Source organism: Sceloporus occidentalis, unplaced genomic scaffold, assembly GCF_023333645.1.
Source record: "Sceloporus occidentalis isolate IW3139 unplaced genomic scaffold, rSceOcc1.0.p SCAF_9, whole genome shotgun sequence".
NCBI lineage: Eukaryota > Metazoa > Chordata > Lepidosauria > Squamata > Phrynosomatidae > Sceloporus > Sceloporus occidentalis.
This window is the reverse complement of record NW_028316989.1, coordinates 43,801,221-43,818,348: the sequence shown is the minus strand read 5'-3', so window position 1 is coordinate 43,818,348 and position 17,128 is coordinate 43,801,221. Positions and strand designations below refer to the sequence as shown.

The following is a 17,128-nucleotide window of genomic DNA, read 5'->3' as shown; positions in this document are numbered from 1 at the left end:
CGTTGGATTATAGCCCTGCAGACCAGGGTGTTACCGAAATGGCAGTGAGTCCTGAAGGGCCACCCACTAATTATATTCAATGGGGAAATTAATTTAGCTCAATGGGGAGCAGTGAGAAGGCTTTTGGTAACAGAAAGTGGAGACCTCATTTATGTCTAACAGTTCCGACCGACCCAGAGAACTCTGGAGGCAGTTTCCAAATTAATGTAGTTTTATTAAAAGAATAAATGCACACACTTTCACACATACACACACACATGAACTAAGTAACAGTGAATTATACAATTGCAAATAGGTAATAGTCTATTGATCCTGAAACATAGCTCAGTTTCGGCACAGCTGGATTGGAAGTGTCTCAGTGGCTGCCAACAAAACATGGGGTGGACAGCTATTGAAGTGCACAGCTGAAATCTGGTTCCGAACTAGACCAATTTGCTGGTGCCATGGCACCCACGTTTATGCTCAGAAATGTCTCCTAAGGGCAGGATGTTAGGAGTTGATGGCTTAAAACCTTTCCTAGGAGAGAAGAATGGAGTGGAATATGCAGTAATGACTGGATAAACAGTGTAAATGTTATCAGACAAAAAGAGTTCCATTCCCAGAAGGAAACTATTTGTCTGCTGCATGGAAGCAATCTCCCAGTCCAGCTTGTTACCACCTTTCCATAGTCTAGTTGCTGATTCCAATCCTGACAGATCCCATCACTGCTAAGTGCGTTGGGTTTCTTCCATGTACAGCTATCAGGCTCAGCCTGGAATAGCTGGTTTCATGTGCTGGGGAGCTCCCTACTTGCCTAAAAAAAATCTCTTTTTCATATTAATTTGATATCATAGGGAGGTGATGGAGGGCTGGTTCTTGGGCTGCAAGGATTAAAAACACTGCCCAGCCATGGAAACTGCCTGGGTGATCTTGGGCACTTCACACCCTCCCAGCCTCAGAGGAAGCCAAAAACAAATGAACAAATCAAGCCCCCCCCCCCCCCCCCCAAAAATCCTATGATAGGTTTGCTTTATAGTCACCATAGCAGTTGGTTTGACTTAGGGTAGTCATGAGTCAAAACAACCTGAAGGCACCCAACCACACACTGTGACTGTTGGACACCACATTGGGTGAGGTTATTGTACCTTTACACATCTCAAAAGTAACCTTTTTTCAGATTCACATTCAGGATGTCTGAAGAATTTGATCTTTGCATTTTCACATGTTGATTGACCTAGCATTAATGTTGATTTGTAAATTCTTTTGTATAATATTTTTTATTAAATAATAATAATAAATTAATTGACCTGATTTATACCTTGGAGACAAATGTTCAGATGTGAAATTGACTGCCTTTTATGGTATCCAATTATTCTAATGCAGGCTTTCAATTTTACAAAATAAACAGATAAACATGTACTCCAGATCATACCTCTCTCTCTCTCTGGCTTTGCTTTGCGAACGAAGATTCAGGAAGGACTTATCCTGCGCTTTGTACAAGCGTGTTGGTGACTAAAAAGGCCAATCCGGGACAAACAGATCCAGTTGCAGAAAGCACAGTGGAAAGTCTCCTTGGGTGATGTTTCTGGGTTGTGGTTCTTTCTGCGTTGCTATTTCTCTTCGAGACTCGTTCGCCGTGAGCTTTCGAAAAAGGCTGCAGCATTGTGGATAGTGTGTCTCCATGCCTCCCGATGCGAGGCCAGGGCAGACCATTGTTGGTGATCAATTTGGTCAAGTGTGAGATGTTGTTTCAGGGAGTCCTTGTATCTCTTACCCCCTCTTACGCTGACCCGTGGCGAGTTCACCATAGAATACTATTTTTGGGAAGTGATGGTCCTCCATCCTGGAAACGTGTCCTGCCCAGCGCAGCTACGTCCTCAATAGCATGGCCTCAATGCTGGTGATCCCTGCTTGCTCAAGTAACACCTACGACTCCTTGAACACTTTCATCAGTGCTGTTTACGCACAATTCTAAATATACACTGAACTGACTATGTGAGATCATACCAAGACACTTAGAAATGGGATATGTGGTGTTGTGTGCTTTCAAAGCATTTCCAACGTATGGCTTTTCTTGGCAAGATGTGTTCAGAGTTGGTTTGCCATAGCCTTCCTCTGAGCCTGAGAGCACATGACTTGCCCAAAGTCACCCAGTGAGTTTCATGGCCAAACTGGGAATCTAACCCTGGTCTCCAGAGTCATAATTCAACATACAAAGCACTACATCAAGCTGGATATATATGAGAAGAAATGGATATTTAGGTGTCTTTGCTATTGAGAAAAAATAAATGTCCAAGTACTTATTTAAGATAGATTAAAAGTGACTTTCCATTCAGGCCTTTTTTAAAATGTGCAAATCTAAGATGGAAATGGGACAGAACTGAGTGTTGTGTGGAAACTGCAAACAGACAGCTGCCATGGATATAGACTAAACTAGTCACCACTGTTTTAGCTATCAGAGCTTTAAGAAATACTGAGATAGCTTCAGAATGAAGCTCGGTTCACCAATATGCATGTGACAGTTGCATAATCTGTGCTGGACACTGAGTTACTGCAAAGTGTCATGGTGCAATTTAAGGATAAACCTGTGTAACAGATCTTTCTGTAGCCTCTTCCTAAAAATGAACAGTTTCTTCTCTGTCCTTCCCTGGGGGCACCTTCTGAATCAAAATCCCAGAAAGCAATTGAATGTAGCTTTACATCTTTCAGAAGTGTTTGGGTTAAGCATGACAAAACAGTCTCTGAATCAGCATGGCGCCATCAACTGTTGTTTTTTGTGAGTGGAAGGAAAGCGATCTCTCACTGAATGTCATACCAAATCATATAATTGTCAGATGGGTTGCCAGCTATGGATCGAGATTGTCGACACTCATCATTTTCAGGAAGAAGATATTTCATCCACTTTCCCCCCTTTTCCCCCTGGCAAATTTGGAAATGGCCTCAGAATCAGAAGTGGCTTTTCATTATCTGAACAAGAAAAACTCTGAATCATACTTGCCATTTTGAGTGATGATCTTCAAAATAATAGAGTAAATAAAGACTACCTTGTGTGCTAATGTCTTCATATGGGACCATGTGTATTAACGTGTTATTTCTATAGTGGTCTCTGCTTTGACAGCCAGTGCCTACAGAGCCCTCTTCTAGCTTGCACCATTCAGTCTCACTCTCCTTTGCAGAAATAACAGGTAAGGTCAGGAAAGATATTGCTAAAGAGCTGGATGAGATGTCCTCCTGAAGGGGTCAAATATGAAATCACTTTTGGGGTGGATGCTTTACCTTGGTAAGACCAGAACCAAATTTCTTTTCAAGCCTAAAACTAAAAGATCACAGAGAATTAGATTTAGCTGCTGCTCGTTTTAAGGCTGTTTTCTATTTTGCTCTTTTGTATTTGTATATTGTATTCAGTGTTATTGTTTCCAGTATTGTTTCATTCCGTGTTTTTTTCGAGAAAAACTCAGTTGCTTATGGAGACAGTTTCAAAACATGGAGGGACATCTAAAAGGAAAAACGATCAACCTCACTCAAATGTGCCACTGGTCATTCTGCCAAATTGTAGCCAAAAATTGCTGTACATTAGGCTGTTGTTAAATTCTGCAAAATTCAATAAATGGAAAGCCAGGATATGTATGGCCAAGCAACATCTGAGTGTGGTCAAGAGTGCAAAAGTTATGAATGAGAAAAACATAGAAGGTTGGAAAGGCAAAGCAGTTTGCTTTTGTCTGGATCCTTGGGGAAGGGTAAGATTCCAATTCCTCCTTTCCTCTTTCTTCCCTGGGAACTATATTTACACTTTGCACTGCATTTGTAACAAATGAAGTAAGACAAAAGGGGAAAGTGAGAAAAGGAGACAGAAACTGGGACTTTTTACAGGTCTCTAAAAAGCTGGACAACAGAGGATTAAATAAGACTGTCCTGCCAAATTGGAGAGTATGTCCCACCAGGCCTGTTTTTGGCAAAATGGAACACAAAGTAACTAGTTTTTAACATCCAGTTTTTTAAAAGAGATTTTTCTGACTTTAAACAGCTCTTGGGAATGGGAATTACTATTAAAACACATCCACATCCACCTTATGATGGTGGTGACTTCCAGCTTATGGTGGTGGTGAAAAACAGACAGGCAGAATTAACATCAACACTCTACTTAACCATTCCTAAGTATTGGAATCTCAGGGCATTTATATGGGGAAATGAGCAGGCTCTTTGGTAATATTTAGGGCTATTATATGCAACCATAGATATACACAGGGAATACATAGGGAAAATACACAGACATGTCAATGTCTGGGCACATTGCTTTCATCACATTACATTGCACTGCATGCAATGCAACATACTTTAGATTATATGCTTCCAAGGGTTATAATATATATAACCCCCCCCCCCCTGAGCATTGCTATTTCTAAAAAAACATCTGTTACATAACTAAGAACATCTGTAATGAGTATCCATTATAATCATAATGCAATATCTGTTTATTTTACTGTAGCCTAGATGTTTCTCTTACCAGCAATATTTATCAGCTTGTGTGGGTAGTTTATCATTAATCAGGAAAAACATGGCTTGGAGGCTACTTTGCAAACTTGTTTTTATACACATCTTCTGATAGACATAGCTTTCTGCATTATAACTTTAGACATAGCTTTCTGCATTATAACTTATGCTGCGCATATATATATATATATATATATATATATATATATCTCCAGGACTTAAAGCTGGCAACCAAATCATCCTGGCTTGTGCGGATCTCCAGTTTTCAGTCTAGCAATCGTATGATGTATAGCAAGTATAGATGACTTTCACCCCCACCATTTCCTTCCTAGTGTAGGATATATATCTCTTCAACTACAGACAGGAACAGCCATTGTCAGATAGAACAAGAAAACAAGAGAGAAAAAGCTGGGAATGCAAAGCCAAAGTGGATTGGAAAACCTTGATAATCTGTTGACATCTGCCTGTACTGACTATCAAAAACAGAGATCACTACAGGCACTTGAGGCTTTGTTACATATAACATTTGACAGAGTTATGAATCTACCAGGTCTCTGAGTGTCTAAGAGACTTCTCTGTGTTAGTCATGCTTTGTCAAGAAATAATGCTGATGGTGGTAGGGAAACCTTACTGTGCACTTGGTACCGTTTTGGAATAAATAGCTAATTTGACAAGCTGGGGGAAGAAGTTGTGGAAGGAAGAAGAGCATTAAAAAGCATGTAAAACATCCTCTTTTCTAGGTGAACGTCCTTACGTGATGCTCATGGCACGGGTTCACCCTGGTGAGAGCAATGCCAGTTGGGTAATGAAGGGGACCCTGGAGTTTCTTCTCAGTAGTGATCCCATTGCAGATCTGCTGAGGCAATGCTTCATCTTCAAGATCATCCCCATGCTGAATCCAGATGGAGTCATCAATGGCAAGTGAGTTATGCGGCCGTTTTGCAAATAATAGAGAACATTTAAGTGAGCCTTGTTGTATTGTGTATGAAACTGAATTATAGATAAAAATGGAAATTTAGAAATAAATACTGTAATTTAACTAGAAATACAACCCATCTAGCTTGGCACAGAGTGACCCGTACATTCATGTGGTCTCCAGGGCCTTCCAGGAGCGAAAATAATGTTTTGGAAAAAAATATTTTACATTTTATTTTGCCTCCACATGACTTCCAACAGTTTCTTGGGACATGCTTTTGCCACACACACTCTACCCATCCATTTTAGGCTCCGGAGAGGACTCTTTAAAATAGGGAGCAACACCCAGGTCACTTCCTTTTGCAAGAAAAGGCCACTCCTGGGCCTAAATTGGACTAGGGAGACCAAAAAATGTGAGCATAAATGTATTGATTTTCTTGGGTAGAGGACTATGCTTGGGGTGGAGCTCTCTAAGAACCCCTATCCATTAGCACTTGCCCACTTCTCTGGAAAGAATGACAGCCTTGAAAAACCCTTTCCAGGCACATTTCTGCTGGAAAGTGAGGGTACATGATCACATTTTACTGCCTCGTCCACTTTTTGATTCAGCCAGAACTTAAGTATTATATGACCATCACTTCTTCATTCCTATCTCTTAGGAGATATGATTGTTCTGCATGTTACCAAGTGTCTGCAAAACCAAGGAGGTGGTAGAAAGAAATCTCATCACAGACATCATGAGTCGGCCTCTTCATTGCCCAGAGCAGTGCAGGAACCTGCCCTTGGAGTCTGTATAAGTGAGTTAGCAAGTATGCCAGGGGCCATATGCAGCCCATGACTGCTTTATGGTCCCAAGACCCCCAAAGACATACCCTCCGACATGTCATAGATGAAAACAAGGACAGGTGTGGCCAAGCAAAATCAGACTGTGGTCAAGATGGCAAAAGTTAGGAGACATTTCAGCAGTTTGCTTTGTCTTGAACCTACTAAGAAGGACAAGAGTCCCCTGTCCCAATCTTCTGCTCCCCATATCCTAGGAGCCTGGGAGACCAGGGTTCAAATCCTTCTTCAGGCCACCAGGCCGAAGTGGGAAATAGAGATGTATTTTAGTCTAATGCTCATATTCAGGCCTCACATTCCTCATCACATTCTTTTGTCCTCATTTTCCTCCATGTTGCTCCCAAGACCAATAGGATCATCAATACTGAAGTCTTTCTAAGCTGCCTATTGAATCATGCATATTGTGTGTATACCTGGGGAGTTAATGCCAAACTCCTGTTACAGGGCTATCAATTTGTGATGAAATGGTTTTGCATCTTCTTTGCCAGATCCAATAATGCCACATAATCAGTATACTGCATCCTTATCCTGCATACTAAGAGGAAACATAGTCTCCTTGTATCTATCTTTAATGCAGTCAAAATGGCACCATCCAAGCATAAGTGGGAGGAACTGACACACTGTGAGGCGAAACTACCCTTCACTTTCCAAGTACCCAAGACCTCATAGAATTATAAAGATGAAATAAACCCAAAGGGTCATCCAATCCAACCCCCTGCCATACAGGGAGACACAATCAAAGCATTCGCAGTAGATGGCCATCCAGCCTCTGTTTAAAAACCTCCAAAGAAGGAGGCAGTTTGTTCCACTGTTGAAGAACTCTTACTATTAAATTCTTTTGACAAACAAATCAGAAAATCCCACAAGTGAGCTTTCCCCTCCTTGGAAGTAAAAATACAACAACAATACATTAAATAACAATTAGCTGACCCTTTGTGGCAGTCAGATCAGCTTTTGAAGACATTCAGCTCACTAAAGCAGTCCTGCAAGGCATGGAAGAGCTGCAATGTTTGCAAAGTGCAATGGATTATTTGGGAGGGAAGAGGAAAACCCATTGAGTGGGAATTCCCAATGCTGTTCAGAAGGACTGAGTGGACAGGGAATGTCCACTGATCATGGTGGTGGTAAAATACCCTGAAAAAGTGTGCAGCTGCCTGGTGTCCTTAGCCTATGTGCTACACACTTCGTACCCTTCAACATTTCACAGATGCAAATTTGGCCAAGCAATATTGGAGTGTGGGCAAGATGGCAAGAGGTATCAGTGAAGAAGAACACATGACTTAGGAGTGGCTGCAGCAGTTTGGTTTTGCCTGAGCCTACAGGGAAGGAGAAGACTCTGCCCCTTCCTGTTCTTTTCACATTCCTGAATTAAATGAGTGCAAACTACACCTTACACCTTGAGTTCAGTTTGCAGTAGCTGAAGTAAGCTGAGGACAAAGGAGGAAGGAGAGGAGAGAAAAACTGGAATGTTTTAAAGCAGCTGAAAAAATGAATTGGTAGGAGATAAACTGGGATTGTCTCTGTCAAATTAGGATGGTTGAAGGGTACGCACACAGCCGGCCCCACTTGTAAAAATACATTAATATGTTTCTTCTTCCTCCTATCCAGTTAAAAAGATATCTTAAGATATCGAGTCATATCCAGTCCTGCTGGAATATTGCATACTCTACCTGTTTCGCCCCCTTTGGGAGATCTGTTGGGTGAGAAGATAAAGACCGTTGTACCTGCCATGGCACTAGGATTGTGGAAAGTTCCTCTTGAGAATGAAGCTGTTTTGCTTAAATTGGATTGAATTCATTAAGAAATAGATTACTCCCAAATTAACCTATCTATCTTGCCTCATTGAACCCGATGAGGAATGACTAGTACAAATCGAGGATGAGCTGAGCATCGTTCTGAACTTTTCATGTTGCTGCTGTGGAACTTCCTTGGTAGAGAGTCATTGGGATGCTTCCACTAGGCCTGCTGCCCTTGCTAAGCAACTGAGCAAGCTGATTCCAGGTTTTTAGCTCTTGATCTGAAGACATATTTGATGATTCCATTCTGGAAACAAATTGTTATATTTTGTTCACTTCCTGCTTTTCTTTTGTCATGAAGCCCCAGGTGACTACTGTATACAGTCGTCCCTTCCCTTACATGGGGGATCTGTTCCAGACCCTACCACATAAGGGAAAAAACACAGATGTTCAAGCCCTATTTAAGTGAATGGGGCTCATGCCCATGGTGGCATGTGGCGCACCATTGCCTTTTACAGTGCATGGCGCTGCTCCTTCCGGTGCGACTTCCAGCATATGCTGGAAGCTGTGTAAGGCATGCCTGTGTAAGATGCAAGCACACTGTACTTGACTATAAGTTGATTTCATGTATAAGTCAAGGGCAGGTTGTAGGCCCAAAATTATGGATTTTGGTATGACCTGTGGATAAGTCAAGGGTAAAACATAGGAGCATGAACTAAAGATGTAAAGGATGAAGTGAAGGAAAACAATGCCAAAGAGCATACAAGTATACTTCTACTTGATCATGTTGATTCTGCTAAAACTGGTGATTCCCTATCTTCTTCTGAAGCTTCTTCTGCACCCCAAAAGCTTGGAAAAGGTTGTTGGCACAGATAGGGCTGTAAAAGAGGGAGTTGGGAATTTCATTGACACACTGGATCATGGCCGCTCTCAATGGCCATTTTCTACCCTTGAACAGTTACACCCCGGAATACGTAGATCCCTATCACTCTAGTTTTTGTTTACCATTGCACTTCTCAATATGATAATTCTCCAGGTTTGTATTTAGTTGGTGCGTTCACTGATTAATGCATCTCCTTGGTAAATTAGTTGCCTCCCTTTTAACCAATGAATCAGTTATTTAGCCAATTAACATAAATATTGCAGCATTTCGGTAGGAGTGACATTGTGTGTGTATTTAATGAAGATAACAATTTCTCTTGAGTGATTAACGTGGGGGAAAAAATCATTCCTCATTTGCCAAATTATCTTAAAACACATTGCTCCAGTCAAGGAAGGCTGATCATTTACAACGACAACATCGGTGCCAAAGAGGCTTTCGAGGAAGGGGGCCTTGAATAATAGTTAAATTATAAATAAATAAATATACACATTTTAAAAAATCAACTATTCATGAGTTTGTTAATTAGTTACCCTGTTAATAGGACTGAAGACTACAATGCCATGATTTATTACTGGGTAGAAATTGTCACTAAGCATTGTGGATTTGCTTTTGGGGAAATTTGGGCAAGGTTGCATGTACTCCAATATTTCACTAATGAAAAAAAAGGAGAGATGAACAAATCTGTCCGAGTCACTTCTGATAAAATCTAAATTTTAATTCCACCCTGTTTCCTTATCAATTTGCAAATGATGTTTTTAAAAAAAGGTAGCGCAGAATTTATACTTTCATGCATATGATAAACTACATGCGCTTTTATAACTTCCCTGAGACATGCCTTGTCTACAAGCACCTTGCCTAATATATTTCTTCGTGAATGCTATTTTCTTTAACATGTACATTTCTGGTATACATTTTTTTAAATCAAAGAATCGCATAACAAAATAGGAAGAAGGACGAAAACTGGGGGATAATGGCTCTTTGGTATTTGTTCAGGAAGAATGACCCAATCGTGAAGGAATTTTGTTTCCATCCCTTTAAAAATAGGATGGGGGGAGTATACTTGCAAATTGTAAAACCATATTCTTAAATCCAGGAGTGTGTTTGAGTAAGCTCTTATATACTCTGCAGTAGATCAGAGCTGTAGCATGTATAGCCCTTCCAATACTGTTGGACTGCAGGTCCCATTAGTCCTACCAATAACAACCAATGATGAGGGTATAAGCATGTTTAGTGTCTATATTAAGCAGAGTACAACAGGGTTAGGGCAATATGAGCTTGTGGCAGAGTCAGAAGGAATTATTCTGGATGATCTTGTATGGTTAAAAAAAAATTATGGGCCTGAACAGACAGGCCAAAATAAAGCTGCTTTGGGTCACTTTGGAGGTATGCTGTTTAAATGCTGCATGTGTACTAAGAGGCCAGAAACAACACCAAAGCCACACTCCAGTCCTAAGGATTGGAGCGCAGCTTTGGCGCAGCTTCTGGCATCTTAAGAGGTGTGTGTCATTTAAACAGCATACCTCCAAAGTGACCCGAAGCACCTTTATTTTGGCCTGTCTGTTTAGGCCCTACATTTATTGTCTCAGGAAATCCATCTTAGGATAGGAAAGCAGATAGATAAAAGAAGCTGACCTGCACTTGGTTACAAGATCACCTGGAAACTGTTTCTCCTGTGTTGGGGGCAAGCTAGCAACCATTACTGGGTTTAGAGCCGCACCTTCTTCAAGAAGGGAGAATTGACCTCAACAAGTATGATGGAAGCAAAAGGTGTTACAGAGAGTGAGACAGGATTTTAGGAAATACCATATAACTGCAGAAAAGATAACGGAAGTCATTATTTGTTCGACTACATAGTAGTATAATTTGTAGCTTTTTATTGTTTTCTTTGTGTGTTTTGGTTTGTGTTATGTGGAACTGTATTTTAGTTTGTGCGTTCTTGTGTGTTTTATTCAAATGTTAGTATATGTAGAATTTTAATAACAATGAGTTGGGGAAAAGAGAAGGAAGCAAAAGGCTTAAGTACACTGAGCAAATAAAGCATGCAAAGGGATCTTGCAGCACCTTTGAGACTAATTGAAAGAAAGAAAGAAGCTGGCATGAGCTTTCATAGACTTGAGCTTATGCTACTAGCTCCTTCCTTCCTTCCTTCCTTCCTTCCTTCCTTCCTTCCTTCCTTCCTTCCTTCCTTCCTGTTAGTCACAAGGGTGCTACAAGATCCCTTTGCATACTGATTTTCCAGACTAACATGGCTATATCTTTGAATTCTAGAACAAAAACAGATACCGAAAGGTGAAGCAAAAGACAGATGTGCTTCTCCCCACTGTGTTTTCTGCAGTTTGTACAAAAAAGTTTCTGTGTAGAACTAGGAATGTTTCCCTTTGGGAAGCTGAATGCACGCAGCAAACACAAAAGAGGATGCCGCCAGGATGATCAAAGAGACAGACACAGTATATACAATGCTCTTTTTCTTGTTGTCTCCACAACAAGGCAATATTTATCACAGTTTTAATTCTGCACATTTACAGTAATGTACAAAAAAACCCCGGTCTTGAAAATATGTGAGAGCTCTCTGAAATTGAAAGGGTGGAGTTGCGGATTTCCCCTCGGCTGCTGGCTGACCATTGTGAACACCACATTGGGCAAGATAGGCCTTCCGTCTGTCCAAGCATGACTGTTCTCATGGCCTTGTGAACATTTATTTATTTATTTATTTATTTATTTATTTATTTATTTATTTATTAAAATATTTATATAATACAATAGTATGTTCTGAGGATGTCAGAGTGGCATACAATACAATAAACAGCTGAAAACAGTTTTTCAAAGTATAAATAACTTGAACGCTAAAAGCATATTAAGCCATTTAACACTTTTAACAGGACAGATTAAAAACCACTCACATGTGTATATTTGGATGAGCTCAATCGTGCCCCCAAAGCGTTAGTAAGCAGACATGTTTTTACTTGGCACCGGCATCCAGCAGTGTTGGCACCAGTCTGACTGCTGTTCTGTAGCTGGGATGCTGTGGCAGAGAAGGTCCTCTCCCATGTGCTCCTAAAGCATATTGCCATGACTAAAGGAATACAGAATGGACTCCTGGTTGTTGTTGTTGTTGTTGTGCGCCTCCAATTCATTTTTGACTTACAGTGACTGTATGCTTGAGGGGGGAATTCAAACCCTGGTATCCAGAGTCAATAGTCCAACGCTAAAACCACTACACAAACTTTGGGCAGACTCATAAAGGGAGAGGTGCTCCATCAAGTCTTGAGATCCAAAGCCATTTAGGACTTGGAATGTCATGAACCTTGAATTCAGACCAGATGCATACTGGTTGCCAATGCAATTCCTTAAAAAACAAAAGAAAAGGAAGGAAAACAGGTTATATGATTTTCCTGCTGCATTCTGGTCAGCAGTATAGCTGCTTCATTTGGTACTTGCCGCAACATCTGAGTAATCTTCAAGGGCAGCTCCACATACAGTGCATTGCAGTAGTCTAATTGAGAAGTCAACAGTGCTTTGACTACTATGATGAATTTATTCCCGTTCAGGAAAGGTTGTAGCTGGCAGAGCAGTTGAGGTTTGTCCCAGGCACTCTGAGCCATAGATGTCACTTGGGCTTCCAGTAACAAAGATGGATCTAAGAGTACAGTGGATCCTTGTTATATGCTGGGGTTTGGTTCCAAGATCCCCCGTGTATAACAAAATCCGTGTATGCTCAAGTCCCATTAAGTATAATGACATAGCAAAATGGTGTCCCTAATAAAAAATGGAACATCAAGGTAAATTTATACTTTTTTGGAACATTTTCAAACCGTGTATGCTTAAATCCGTGTATAAAAAAACCGTGTATAAGAAGGGCCGACTGTACTCCAGGTTATCATGCATTTGTTCCCTTCATAGGGTGTGCAGCCCCATCCAGCACTTACTCACTGCCCAGACCTGAGAACTACCAATCTGTTGTGTGGTTACTTCAATGAAATAGGGTACAGTGGAGTGGTTAAGGACATGAGCTATACGTTGGGAAGTCCTCAGTCTTCAAGTCACAAGATAGTCTTAGGAAAGCACTGTCTCCCATCTGTTGTGATGGTACTAAGGATGGAATAGAAGTTTGCAACAGCAAAATGTCCATTTCCCACCTTGCTTTATAGAGTGCCAGTGCTGTTTTTGTTTTGCAGCCACAAGTTACATAAAAGATTTGTAGATGCGTAGTAGTAGATGATCACTCCCTCCCCCATGTTTGTTTGCAGAGAGAGCACTGAGTGTTTGCATATATGTCTTCAGGTTGCCTGTTGATTTATGATGACCCTATGGATTTCATAGCATTTCCATAGACAAGGAATGGCACTGTCCCACCCTTTTTAAAATGCTGTATCCTCCTTGCACTTTGTCAAGATTGTAAATACAGGTTTCACCTTTGTCTGGCTCTTTGTCTGTGTACCAAGCCGCTACTCTTTGTTCCTTTCTTCCTGCTAGCCATTGCATTTGCAATTCAGATGTTTATTTACTCCAGCCTGTCAATTGCATTGCCTGTGGGAATAATGTTCCACTCAGGAACAATGGGATACATTGTTATCGTCAGTGCGTGGCAGGGGATAAGGGCATGGGTGTAAGTAGAAGGAATGATTTCCCCACCGGGTCGAAATGTAGCTGCAAGGTGTCTAGCTGCCATATTAAATTTCAAAGAGAATGTCATGTTTAGACTTCAGTATAAAAAGAAGGGTGATAGGAAAATAAAGAGGCTGAGTCTTGTCTTGTGGCACATTTAGGACTCACAGTGTGAGTCCATGTATAAGCAACCCACTGCTGTGGAACGGACGAGATACACAAATAGGGATGTGTGGATTATGTTCAGAGATGAGTTGCATATAAGTGGATGAAATGCCAAGGAATGGAAAAATCCCAAGGGAGAGATTAACTGAGTATATAGAATGAATACTGCCCACTTATTAAGAAATTGCTCAGAGGAATGGATTCAGGGAATGTGTACATCCATAGATGGTGCCGTTCCCCCTCTCCCGACGCTTTAAAAAAATATTGAATTTAGAAAAGATACAACTAGCAAAAGAATGGAATTACAGGACATATTGTTAGACCACTGCATAAAAGTATTCTTCCTGGGCTCACTGTGGTGCATCAATGACAGAAATGCTGAGTCCCTACGTGTGGATGTGGTGCCGCGCTTGCGTTATCATGGTGGCCCCCATGTGGACAGGAGATCATCATGATGGAGGTGTCTGTATGGACTAGGGTTTGGGAGTGTGCGGTTGGTGTGCACTCACAAACCCTAGAATCAGTGCCACCACTATACTTCCTGCCCATATGTCTCGGGCCTAAGATACCTTTTTTTAAAAAGCTATTCTTTATCCAGTTTCTCAAGTGAAGTCTCTTTGAAATTGAGAGACAAAGCTTTGCCAAGCAAGGGTCTAGTGAAGACTTTGATTTCTCTCCAAGCTTTTCCCAGTAACTCACAGGGAGAAAAGCCTATTCTCATTCACTTTCTGCATGCCATGCTGTCCATAATTATATATACTTTTTCCATATCTTCTCGTAACTCAACTTTTAAGAAACAGCTCTCTTAATCCAGTCCAACAGAGACAGAAAGTTATGTGACCCTCCAGACGTTGTTGGACTACAACTCCCAGCATGCCTCACCATGCTGGCTAAGGCTGCTAGGAGTTGCAGTCTCTCAACATCCCGATGGTCATACAATTCCATTCCATTCTTGACAATTCCATCCTTGACCAACTCCATCTCTGGATTGAGGGAACTGCAGGACACTGTTCTGAACACAGTGCATCCCATGCCATTACATTATTTCTGTGCAAGGCCATGTGAATATTTTAATGCTCTTCAATCTGCCCTATTGCACACTGCGTGCAAGGGATACTTGTGGGGGGTTAATCACAAAAAGAGGAGGGTGTTCTTTTCAGGACTCCCCAAAAATGGTTGTGGAAAACAGCAGTTTCACCTTCCCTCTACTGCCAGTGCACCAAAGCCTTTTCAGTCTCACTGCCGACTTTCTTCAGCTCACTGCCTTTATGGTGTTAGTGTAAATTAATATCTTCTCCTTTCTTTTGAAAGCTCATAAAAAATCCAGCCAGGACAATTTTGAACAAGATGATTATTCTGAGTATCCCTGCTCAGATCTGACTTTTTAACAAGCAGAGTGATTTTGCATCTCACATGCACATATACCCATAAATCTTTCCGCCTTCCCTTTAGATATGCTATTGATGCAGCTTCTGTCTACTTATCTCAGCATCTTTCTTGATTTAAGAGGGATTTTTTCTCCTCCTACGTTGCTTTGAAGTGCTTTGCTCTGTATCTGCCAGAGCCTTCTCGCTTGGACATAGAGATACAACACCAGTATGTGGCATTTAGAAAGGGTTTCCACCAGCATCACAACCTGTTGCTGCCTAGTTAGTGTATACGATGTCCAACTTTTGAACACTCTTATCCCAGTAAGACTTTGCTGATCATGCTCCAGGAGGCATAAGAATCCCCAAAAATGAGACAGCTTTCCTGCTTGCTTTAGCTAATGTAATCTGAAAGCTATGAGCAGCAAATGTTCTTCTAATGCAGACATGATGGTGGTGATGTGATTACGCTCATGTAGAATGTGACTTGTGCAGATCTTCCCTCCTTGATCCCCTTGATTTGTTGAAGAGATACCCACAAATATGCACCACTTTTTGAAGCTTCTGTAATATAATAGCATATATGTGCTGTTGTGCATAAATGTCCTTATCTGAGAATACTTTCACCAGATATTTCCCTCCTCCAGTGGCAGCAGAAAGCTGTTGCACAATGTAGTCAGTAGTTCCTATCTGAAAAGCAAGATTACATTCAGAGGAAGGAGAAGTGAAGATAGGAGGAAGAAATGTCAATAATCTAAGATATGTGGATGACACCAAACTACTAGTGGAAAACATCACTGATTTGGAACAGTTACAAAGGAAGGTCAAATATAAAAGTGCAAAAGGTTGGCTTAATGCTGAACATAAAGGGGGAAAATGACTATAAAGGATCTACATAAATTCTGTCTATATAATATAAAGATGATCAAATTGGCTTTGGCCACATGATGTGAAGGCAATTCATCAGAAAAGATTATAATGTCAGGAAAGGAGGAGGGAAATAGAAAGAGAGGAAGACCACACACCAGATGGATAGACACAATCAGAGCAGTCACAGGCATGGATTTGCAGCAACTAAGCAGAGCAGTGGAAGATAGAAGATCTTGGAGTTGTCTCATCCACAGCATTGCCATGAGCTGGGGTCAACTTGAGGACAGTTAACAACAACATACTATTGAAATGAATAAGGGACATCATGCGCAGCTAGGCCAGTGGTGGATAATTAATATACTTGCAAAACCTGACAAATATTTTGATCTGTCCAACACAACAATGCTCCCTTCCTGTATATTTACAGGGTGGACCCCTAAAAATCAGTGCCTGAAAGTAGAGATTAAATCCATCAATTTTGACTAAAATTACCTTTGGATGACAGCTTCTCCAACAGCTTGTCCCTAACTAGGAGTGTTCAGCAGTCTGTGCTGTGCGTTTCCTTCTGGGTTGCCACTGGTTTATGTCCCATCTGAGCATGTCCTTCTCCTCTGCAGGAAAATGGAATGATGGGTACTTACCATGATACATTAATTTTCTGCATGGATGGGTCTGCTTTCCCTGGAAATAATTTACTTGTTGCTAGGATGTGAGGCTTCGTGTTTCTGTGAATAGGTTTGTTAGGCAGGTGCAAGGAGATAGAACGAAGTGACAAGGTTTTACACAGTCTTATTTATAGGCACCAGAGTGTCTAAACATGTGTCTACATTGTGACACTGGGATGAACTGTAGGTGTAAAAATCCTTGGTAATGAGGAGATATTTGTTTTCTAATAAGGGCCTTTTCACAGGACGGAATATGTATGAATAAGTCCTAACTGTGTCTGTGGATTGTGTAAGGTGATGTTTGTCCTACACTGGGCAGGCTACAGCATCTCACAGGCAGAGCATAGTGAACCATCTGCACCCCTCTTCCCAGAAAGCAGCCTTCAAGTATGAGAGTGCACTGCCACAGTCAGAGAGAGTGGGCAATGCCCAGACAGTGTCCTGTCACAGTTGTGCAGCTGATGAGAAAAAGAGCTGATGTTATATTCCTGGATCTTAAGTAAGTCACAGGAGGGAGATGTCAAATCTCTCCAAGCTGCAGAAGTCCAGTTGGATGATGCCCAGACACATCCCAACTGCTCCTTTACTCCATTGGCTGAAAGATGCCTTCTA

At 41.2% G+C, this 17,128-nt stretch overlaps 1 protein-coding gene across 1 annotated transcript in view; it reads left to right on the top strand.

Annotated features, from left to right (window-relative positions):
* The window catches only part of AGBL1 (AGBL carboxypeptidase 1), a 310,343-nt gene that overhangs the window by 108,653 nt on the left and 184,562 nt on the right, over positions 1 to 17,128 (top strand). Inside the window, exon 18 of the mRNA XM_089538005.1 lies at positions 5,211 to 5,391. Coding sequence (XP_089394131.1) covers positions 5,211 to 5,391 — 181 coding nt within the window. The remainder of the gene's footprint in view (positions 1 to 5,210; positions 5,392 to 17,128) is intronic.